Source organism: Oryx dammah, unplaced genomic scaffold (genome assembly GCF_014754425.2).
Source record: "Oryx dammah isolate SB20612 unplaced genomic scaffold, SCBI_Odam_1.1 HiC_scaffold_23, whole genome shotgun sequence".
In the NCBI taxonomy this organism is placed as follows: domain Eukaryota; kingdom Metazoa; phylum Chordata; class Mammalia; order Artiodactyla; family Bovidae; genus Oryx; species Oryx dammah.
Window position 1 is genome coordinate 121,322,655 of NW_024070207.1, and position 10,421 is coordinate 121,333,075.

Genomic DNA, 10,421 nt, shown 5'->3' on the forward strand with positions numbered 1-10,421 from the left:
TTTACAGGGACCTTGCTACAGGAATCCATATTTATAAACAGACTTTTTTCACATGAGGGGAATCTTATGTACTGTTGAGAAATTGGCATTGTTTCAGAAAATCAATTCTGGAAACAAATGGAGGTGCACTGAAGAAAGTTTCTCTCGTAACTAGTTATCCCATCACAGGACAACAGTGTGGCTGATGAACTAAACGGATTCACTTGGAACTGACCATCTATTCATAAAACACAAGGAGGGCAACAGCTTAAGTGTTGTTCCCATAGAAGGTTGAACAGTAATCCCAAAACTCACATTCACCCAGAACCTCAGACTGTGACCCCATTTGGAAATCAAGTCTTTGCAATTTGATTTCAAGGTAAGACAGTGATCAAGATGAGATCATTCTGGATTAGGGGGCTCCCTAAATCCAATGACTATCCTTTTATAAAAGAGGAAAGGACACACAGACACAGGAAGGTAGCCATGTAAAGACGAGTTGGGATGGCAATGACGCTAACAGACACCAAGCAATGCCAGGAGCCCGCAGAAACGGAAGAGGCAAAGAAGGCTCCCCCTGGTGTCTTCAGAGGGAGTGCAGCCTGCTGGCACCTTGACCTCTGACATCTGGCCTCTAGGACGATGAGAGTGCACATTTCTGTCATTCTAAGCCTTCCAGTTTATTTTGGCAGCCCTAGCAGAGTAATATGATCCCTTCTCAAGTTCCCCTCCACCTTCCCTGATTTTTCTTGAGGGCAGAGACCATATCTTCTTCAGTTTCTTCTACAACCTCACAGGGCCTCCTACAATGCCAGTGTTGCAAAAAGGATAATTCAACAATACCAACTTCATTCCTGTGGGGGGGTTAAAAAGCGATACTGGTGTAAATTTAACTTGGTATCCTGAGAGAACTGTAGACTCCCACACAGCTGTAGGAAACAGTGCTGAGATGGTGCGTCCTCACCCCAGCTTTTCATGGTGACATTTTGCAGCCCTAAGGGAGGAAATTCACAACCGGGATGCTGACATGGATACAATCCAGGGGTCTGCCTGGGACTCCATCAGCGTTTTACACTCACCAGAGAGAGTGTGTGTGTGTATGTGTTTAGTTCCACTCTCCACCACAAAGACACACACCAGTTTCATCACAAGAACTATAGTATTTTCAGACCTGCAAAAATACTTTTAACCTGTTTCTATATCAACAAACATGATGGCTGATTCAAAGATAAACCTTGGATAAGGGCAAGAAAGCATGTTTACTCCATCACGACAGTAGAAGGCCAACATTTCCCAGGGAGTCGGAGGTATGAAGTGAGAAAATAAACGCAGCCATCAAGCCGGAGCCGGTTCCTCCAGCAGCTGTCCCGCACGCGTACCTTGTCCTTCTTGTCTTGCCGGGCGTAGGGGAAGCACGGGATCACAGCGGTCACCCTGGAGGACGACGCGATCTTGCAGGCGTTGATCATGATGAGTAGTTCCATCAGGTTGTCGTTGATCTCGCCACAGCCACTCTGGATGATGTACACATCTTCCCCTCTCACACTTTCACCAATCTCCACGCTAGGGAAAGGAAGGTGCCGCTGTTAATAGCTAAGCCTCCCTGGGACCACCCCTAAGGGTTGCGACTGGTGAGGACTCAGCAGGCGGTGGTCCTTGCAGGTAGAGCATCTTCCACTGAGAGGAGACAGCAAAATCAGCGAAAGGGAAGAGGCACACGGGCAAGGTCTGGGCAGATTAGGCACAAGCTTCCAACACTTCTTACCCAAGTGGAGTTGCACAGGACATGTGAATTCCCCCAGCGACCAGCTGTGACAACACAATCATAGGGGAAGCCCTGTCGCCCCGGGAAGCTCATCGGAGACTCCGTTGCCTTGGGTTTTCTTGGGGGCCAGGGACTCAGTGTTAACCACGTGGTTCACTGTTCAGCAGGGACCCTTTCCCATGGGCAATGGGGGAAACTTTGCGCAAACTCAGTTCCCAGAAGCCAGCCAAGGGTCATCCTACAAAGGGGCCTTTTTCATATACGAGGGACTCTAATATGCTCTTTAGAAACTGTCTCTGGCCTGTTACGTTAACTCTTTTTTGGCTCAATACTGTATTCTAGTTTTTTACTTTCATTACTGTTACATGTATACATTGCTTTAAAAATTCCAACCATTCTGTAAGGCTTATAGCAAATAAAATAAGCCCAGAGGCAGCCAATTTCATCTCTTGATGTGGTTTTGACATTTATCTTCAAAGACCCTCACTAATGCTTGGATTGCTTCATCTGGATTTTTCATTTTAGGCATCACGGGTTGACTTCTCACTCCAGACCATGAGGACTGACTTGTCCCCTCCCCATCCCACCCCCTGCATCAAGCGCAGCCCTCCCATCTCATGGTGCCATCCTCCCAGCACAGATCAGTTATCTGCCAACCAGATCTGAGGGCTGCATTTTAACTGTGTCGGTGCCATTCAGAGCCAAGCCATGCAGTAAACTGAAAACCAAGTTCACGCTGCCTTTCTGTACACAATTTTGCGGGGTGGGTTGTTCACCTTGGAGGAAGTGATCCTACCTCTTCATCTACTAAGTTTTCCAATTCAAATGGCAGCCTCAACACTGAGCTAACAAATGAAACCCCACAATGTTAAGGTCAAGGCCTCAAGTGTGACCTCTATTCCACGGCCTGCTCAAGGCTCGCCCCCCAGCTGGCTGACCAGGGTTCTCTTCCTCCCTGTGCACAGCTGCCTCCTGGGGATTCCCTTCCCTTGTCTCCTGCCCTTGATTTCCTGCTCTCTGTACCCTTTCTTGGTGCACTTGCTGGTTTTGCTGATGGACATCCTCTGGTAGTGTTTTGAAAAAAGCAAACAGGAGCTTAACTCTTTGAAAATTGCCTGCCAGGAAGTTCCAAGTGTAGGATTCTGGGGGTTCAACAAGAGAATGAGTCAATACAACACTGGCATACATATACAATTAGCTGTGCCCTTTCTCTTGCGATCGGAAGCCAATTATACCCAATAGTATTGGAAGAGCTGGTTATTTCTAAAGAAAATGGAAATATAAATGGTATTTGGAATACCATATAGTAAGCTATCTGAACCAACGGAAGCTTCTATCCAACTTCAAGTAAAATAATTAGAAGATAAAAATGCCATTTTTCAACTTGACATGATCTGGAAACAGTTTTGATCATAGTGGGTCAGCCTCCCACGTACTCTGTGCTCTGCCATGGATGGAAAAGGTACAACGCCAGCCTCAGGACGAGCATGTAACAGAGTTCAGTGTACTCCTCTCGAGCTCAAGTACTAAGGAGCTAAATGTAATTCCTTTGTGAACACTGCATCAAATGTGAGGTGAAGTTGATTGGGAAATCCCGGTATTATAGCTCAGAGGTTGACAATCTACAGCCCGTGAGCTGAGAATACTGTGGTGGGCAGAATGGTGGCCTCCCAAAGACATCAATGTCCCAATCCCCAGAACCTTCGAATATGTTCATTTACAGGGCAAAGGAGAAGCAAAGTGGCAGATGGAATTAAGCCTACTAATCAGATCACCTGAAAACAAGAGAGATTATCCTAGACTATTCTAGTTGGCCCAATGTGATCACAAGGGCCCTTAAAGATGGCAGAGGGAGAGAGGTCAGAGAAAGAGATCTGAGGGCAGAAGCAGGGTCAGAGATGTGCTATGTGGCTGGCCCTGAAGATGGAAGAATGGGCCAAGTGCCAAGGAAAGCGGGCAGCCTCTAAGAGCTGGGAAAGCAATGGATGGATCCTGCCCTAGAGCCTCCACAAGGAACACTGACCCATGATGGATTTCTAACCCACAGAACTGTTAAGATGCAACAGCAACAGACCCGCCATGGGCCCATGAAGCCTAAAGTGTTATCTGGCCACTTACAGAAAAAGTTTGCCAACAACTCCTGAGGTTATGATTATTTAGCCCCAAATTTCAGGGGGATAAACTTCTTTGCCCTATTTTTCCTAAGGAACAACCTCAATCCCCATGGGGAAGACAGAAACTACATACGATCACCATGGCAACTTTTTCCCAAAGCTATTCCTGATTCTACTCATATAGATGGTCACGACTGATCTTTATTCTAGGTCTTTCAAAAACTGTGGGCAGAAGGCAGCATCCACTGCTCTTCACTGATCCTGAAATAAGGCTGATGAGTTTATCAGAGCCAACAACGAATGGGTGTGGTAGTTAAAAAGACAGCCACAGACTAACACTTTTTCTGCCAAGAAGGGCAATCTACGGCCCCTCCCCCAGGACCTGGGAGGACTCTGCGCTTGACAACACAACGTGACAGAAGTGACGATACCCTGATGTCGGGGTCCAGGCCTTCACAGACTGGGAGCTCTGACTTCCTGTGTTTTGAAGTCCTTGTGCTTGGAAGCTAGTTTTCACACTCTAATAAGGAAGCTCCAGTAGCCCTGTAGGGAGAGGTACAGAGGTTCCCAGCCAAGCTCCCAGGCCAAAGCTACTACCAGCTTACCAGCCATGCAAGCCAGCCAGCTCAGAAGTGGATTCTCCAGGCCCAGATGCCAACACGTGGGGCAGAAAGAAGCCTTCCTTGCTGAGCCCTGCTCAAGTCAGTGTGAGAGTCAAAGAAATAACGATCGTACACAATAGATAACCAGGAATATGGGTCTTACAATCCAGGTAGACACTCTGGGCAGGTTAACTGACCAGCAGAAAGGGTTACAGACGCCATCATCAGTGCTGTTCTAGGACATCATCACAGCCTTTCAACTGTCAACTGGAAAGCTGGAACTGACATCTCCCTGTGGAGCTTAAATGATTTAGAGATAAGAAGGTAAAATCATGAGGCTCTGTGTCCAATTAGACAGTGTTTTTTAAATGGGTAATAGGAGGAGTTGAGGACCAGCAGACACCAAACCAGATTTATGGTCCTGGCTCAGGGAGAGATTTAGGAAGGGGCCCCTGAACCTGAACTGAAGCATTTTTCTCTTCCTTTCGCCCTTCTGCTTTTCATCTTTAGGACCACACAGTAAAAACCAGATTACCAGATTAAAGGGAGGCCTGTTTGTAAAAACTCAACCTCTGAGCCTAGACAGTTCATGGGAAAGAGGGAAGTCAGGAAGTTAACCTCTGATAGTCTAGATATTAAAAACATAAAATATAACTATACAGCAATTCCCAGACTTCATGGTGAGTGGTTTCTGACACCTCATGATTTCTAATTACCTGGTAATTATAAAATACTCAGAAACAATAATCTCTTCTTGACCTATATGACACCACCTCTGGAACACAAACTGTATCCCTTTCTTCTGAAAGCTACTGAAACTTGAACAGGACTGATAAATATTGTCGTATTCAAACCTAAATATACTATCCTTTGCTAGAGCCCTGACCATCCTAGGAGACTTCTGTATGGAACTCTGCAAAGTGGAATTCTTTAGCTGAAAGACTCCTGCATTAATACTACCTGCTACTCATTCACAAATGTGTCTTCTCTTATATTATCACCAGGGTCATGTAATGGAAGAAGGAATTCACGGAGCCTAAAAAGCTGACTCAATAGCAAACACCACCTTCTGTCTATGTCATAACAACCACTCTTCTGTAGCTAAGCAATCTTTGCCTATGCCAAGGTCATCAAGATTTTTCTCCCGTGTTTTCTCTTAGAAATTTCCTGTTCTAGGTTTTACATTTAGGTTTAGGATTCAAGTTCATTTCTGAAATGGTAGGAAGTATGAATGGAGTTGTTTGAGGGTTTTTTTTTTTTTGCATCTCACCAACATGTGTTCCAGCCCTGCTTGTTGGAAATGTTGGCTAAACTGGGTCTTTGCCAAAGATATCAAAATGACCAGTATATTAAAAAAAAAAAAAAAAAAGATCAGTAACTGAGTATAGTGGTAGATATTTTAAGGGGGGAGGGGGAAGGAATGGGACCAACTTGAAATGAATTAAGAGCTGCGTGAAAGCCGGCAAGTGGAAAGAAAGGAGCCCCTGGCCCGGCTTCTGAGGGGGCCACCAGCCTGACCTCACTGAAAGGAGGTCACCGCTTCTTGCGGACCTGAGACATGGGGGCAGCAGTTACACTCAAGCCATGGCCTTGCTGCTGGACAATGCAGTGTCCCAGGACGATGAAGAAGCTGGAGAGGGAAAAAAAAAAAAGTCCATCATCTCTGAGGCAGAAAAGTTAGCACAAGGGATCCCAGCACGTGAGCCCTGAAGTTCTCAGGCTCTTTAAACCCTTTGCAGGACCACACCTGCTGGATAACTCAAGAGCTGGCACCCGAGCAACTCAGGACTGTCACCTGGGGAGCCTTCAACATGCGGACCCTCACAGCCCTCGGAAGAATCCTTCGGAAGCGCAGCAAAGCTGCGTTTTCCACAGCCCCGGGCGAACCCAGCGCGCCGCCCGGACTGGGGACGTGGGCGGGACGTTCCCTAGCGCACCCTGGGTTTGCGAGCAGCGCTGCAGGCAGGAACGCGGACCCCGGGGCGAGCACGCCCCGGGCCATGTCCCTGCCCGCGTGCCCCGCACTCGATTCGGCTCCAGCCGGCTGCACCCACCTAGCCCCGCGGGCCGCCCGGGGGGTCGCTCTTCCGGGCTGGGGCCGCTCTCCTTGGCTTCTCACGGACGCCGCGGCAGTGGCGCGGAGGCCGCGTCGTGGCCGGCCCGCCCCGGAAAGGGGAGCGGGCGGCTGTAGAGGGGGTCTCAGGCAGACGCCGGCCCCGGCCCAGCCGCGCAACCGCGCGCCCAGCGCCCTCCCCGGCCCGGCCCCCACCTGGTCTCCTGGTTGCTGAACTTCTTGGTGATCACCTTGCCCAGCTCCAGGCCCAGCCGGTCGGCCACGCGCTGGGACAGGTCCTGGTGCGAGCTGCCGCTGAAGAGCACGATGTTGGGCATGGTCGGGCGTGGAGTTCCGAGCGACGCTGGGCGGCTGAGACGGCGGTCACTCGTGTAGCGAGAGCGGGAAAGCGCGACTGGCGGACCCCCGGGAGGAGCGGAGTTAAAGAGGAGCTGGAGGGGGCGGGACAGAGGGGCGGAGCCTGGGGAGGAGGAGCTGGAGGCGGTCGCGCTCAAGGGGTGGAGCTGCGGGGTGGGAGGAGTGGGAAAGCGCAGCCGCGGGCTTCGGGGGAGGAGCTGGAGGAGGTGGCGGAGGAGCGGCAAGGCGCAGCCGCGGTCCCAGAGGTGGAGCTGAAGGAGGAGGAGTCGCGCGGTGGGAAGCGTGGGTTAAGCGCCGCCGTGAGTTCCGGAGGCGGAGCTGGAGGGGCGGGCCTGAAGGAGGAGGAGCTGCAAGAGGAGGAGGAGCTGCAAGAGGAGGCGGAGTGGGAATGCGGCGGCAGGACCCAGAGGAGGAGCTGGAGGCGGAGGAACTGGAGGAGAGGGGCGGGGAAGGAGGAGCGCGAGGCGCTGAGAGGATGGAAGCCGGACCGGTAGCTGGAGGAGCGAGGGAGGGCGGGGAGGGGGGGGGGAGAGCAGGAAGAAGAGCCCTGAGGGTGTTGCGAGGCGGGGGCTGCTGTACACCGAGGGCGGTAAGATGAGAAACTCTGGGTGGCCTGGCTCTGTGGGAGAGATCCAGGCTCTAATCTTGATCTTTCCGTCCAGCTTCGCGGGGGAGAGTCGGTGAACCTGCTGAACTGTGCACAGACGGAGGATGCGGGAAGGGGGGAGGGAGATGCCTTCCAGCAGGAGCGCCTCCCAACCTGAAATACCCCCAAACCCGTTGCAGATCGCTAGGGCAGTTTACTAGGGTCTGCACACTGGCCTGCAGACGAAATCCACATCCTGCCTGTTTGTACCAGAGAGCTAAGCATCGCTTTACACTTGACCATTTCTGGATGTACCTGATAACAGCTACCATGCCACTGAACCCCAATTAAGAGAAGTATTTTCCTTTCTCTCATTAATGGGTGTCTGCTGAAAAAAAAAAAAAACACAAAAAAACTGTATTATTAGAGTTTGGATTTCATCAGTAAAAACATTGTGAAGTTTTTTCCTCTCTTGTTATTTAGGTAGCTCCATAATAGCCTCTTCATTTTGCCTCTTGGCCCACAAAGACTCAATTATTTACCATTCAGTCCATCGTTAAAGAGCAGAATTGCCCGGGGTCCTTGAAAAAGCCACAATATCAAGGATCATCTGAGCCCTGACAGCAGCTAAGGGGCAAAGTTGCTTTCGATGTTGGATGGAGCCAAGGCCCCGCCAGATTCCCCATCTTTAGGTCTACCCGGTGGCCCTCGTATCAGCTTCACAGCCTCCTACCTGTTGCTTTCTCAAGGGCCTGATCCCAGGAGCACGATGGCCCAGGTGACTCCCAGCCACACCCCTCCACATTCCTGGAGGCCCTGCCTTCCCTTCCCTCCCTGCAGACAGAGAGGAAAGGTTTTCTCAAGAAGCAAATACAAAACTAACACAACATTGTAAAGCAACTATACTCTAACAAAAAATTAATTTTAAAAAATAACAAAATATTTTTTTAAAGGACATGGCAGTAGTTCACTATTTAAGAATGTTTGTGGGAACTATATTCAATATTCTGTAATAAACCATAATGGAAAAGAATGTGAACAAGAATATATATATATATATATATAACTGAATCACTTTTCTATACATCAGAGACTACTACAACATTGTAAATCAACTACACTGCAATTTTAAAAAGATAAATAAAAAGCAAAATTTCTAAAAACAACAACAAGCAAAGAAGCAAATACAGTCCTAAAGCCAACCTCTGGGCACAAACCAAATGCAGGGGAAAGGAGTGTGTTACACAGGGGTAGAGGGCCTATGTGTTCATGATGCTAGTCAGTTTAACATTCTCAATGTAAACAAATTAAACAGGATGGATAAATGGCTAGGTTTTACCTTATGTTGCCAAGAATTGACTCTCCATCAGTAAGAGAAGGCCACTTGCAGGCAGGGGGTAGCCTGCTCTAATTCAACTTCATATTCTTGGGCTATGGGTGATTGTTGGGATTATTCATATCATTGGAAATTTTCATCTGGGTCCATATAATCTGCAAATTAGACTACCTAGCGCATCAAGTGTTTCTTTTAAACTCCTGCTCACCAAAAAACTGGCCAAAGCACTAATTTTGGCAGCACCTCTGCCCCTTTTTCATTCCGCCTGGAGATGTGCATGTGCTCTATTGTTTTAGGAGGAAAAACCCTACTTGCAATGACTTTTTATCTATGTATTTTATGGATAATCACCATAGCAATGAGATTCATACTCATACTCAACCATATGTTTAAAGTTTTCATTGGATGACTTTGCCAATGTAATTATTTTAAGCTCTCCTAATAAAATTTACTACCAACAGTATTACTATAATTTTTATGTCCTTAAAATTTCTCTCACAGACAAAAATATATACATATTCTTCTCAGAGAGTGGCCTCTTGTTAGCATGGTGGGGCTGCAGTTCTTTGATAACAAAACATATGGACTTTATAAAACAGGAGAAGTTAAAGCCCCAGTCCTCAAAGTCTGTTCATGGTTGGGCATTTGGAAGCTATGATTGAAGTGTCACAAGCCACAACTTCAATACTACCAGGGAGAAGCAATATCTGAGTTGGGCAACTAATAAAAATGGTTGTCGGCACAACACTTGGATGAGTTACTCTGCTTAAATGCTGAGCATAAACAAGGGGAAATGTACCACTGGGACAGATCTGAGCCACCTAAAACCACTAGGAGTAGCAGACTGTCCAGAAAGCTGATTTTTATTTAAATGTGAATACTTTCTCTCCCAAGCCACTTCATCCTTGATCCATAACACCCAGGTTGTGGGGAAATCTTGGTCTAGAGCAGCTCTCTCAGCCTTGGCACTACTGACATCTAGACTGGGTAATTCTTTGTTCTGGGCTCTTTCCTGTTCCTTGTAAGATGTTTAGCAGCAACCCTGGCCTCTACCAGTAGCAACTTACCACCAGTTGTGACAACCAAAAGTGTCTCCAGACATTGTTAAATGTCCCTGGAAGAGTAAAATCACCCCAGGTTGAAAACCACTTGTCTGAATGAACCACCATCCCTTTCTTCCTCCACATGAACCTCTCCTTGGAACTGCTTGGGCTTCCTCACAGCATGGCTGCAGGGTTCCAAGATGGGTCACAAAAGAGTTCTCAATGAGTGAGAGCTTATCAAGCCTCTGCTTTCATCCTGTTTGCTGAGGTCCCACTGGCCAAAGCAAGTCACATGGCCAAGACCAGCATCCATGTCCACCAGATGTCTACTCCAGTACACTGACTTCTTGGACAGAATGTGGGGTTGAGGAAGCCTCCAGGAAAATGGGTCACACGTTCAAAGATTCAAGATTCAGACATTGAAAAGAACATCAACTATGTTTACATATGATCTCAGACAACAAACATATTGTAAAATATTATTTTAGGATAAAATATTAATGGAGGAAATTAAAATGATAAGGTATTTCCATTGCTGACTTCTATTTTCACTGACTCATGGATA

General features: G+C 47.9%; 1 protein-coding gene across 2 annotated transcripts in view; it reads right to left on the reverse strand.

The window, feature by feature from the left end:
• The window catches only part of PRPS2 (phosphoribosyl pyrophosphate synthetase 2), a 28,023-nt gene extending 21,084 nt beyond the window's left edge, over positions 1–6,939 (reverse strand). Inside the window, exons 1-2 of one of the 2 annotated variants that reach the window (XM_040266464.1) lie at positions 6,730–6,931; positions 1,359–1,542 (exon numbers count right to left, since the gene is read on the reverse strand). In XM_040266464.1, the coding sequence (XP_040122398.1) occupies positions 1,359–1,542; positions 6,730–6,851 (306 nt within the window). In that variant the 5' untranslated portion in view covers positions 6,852–6,931. Of the gene's footprint in view, positions 1–1,358; positions 1,543–6,729 lie in introns of both variants that reach the window. The other variant, XM_040266465.1, reaches the window with a different exon arrangement.
• Between the last annotated feature and the right edge of the window lie 3,482 nt (positions 6,940–10,421).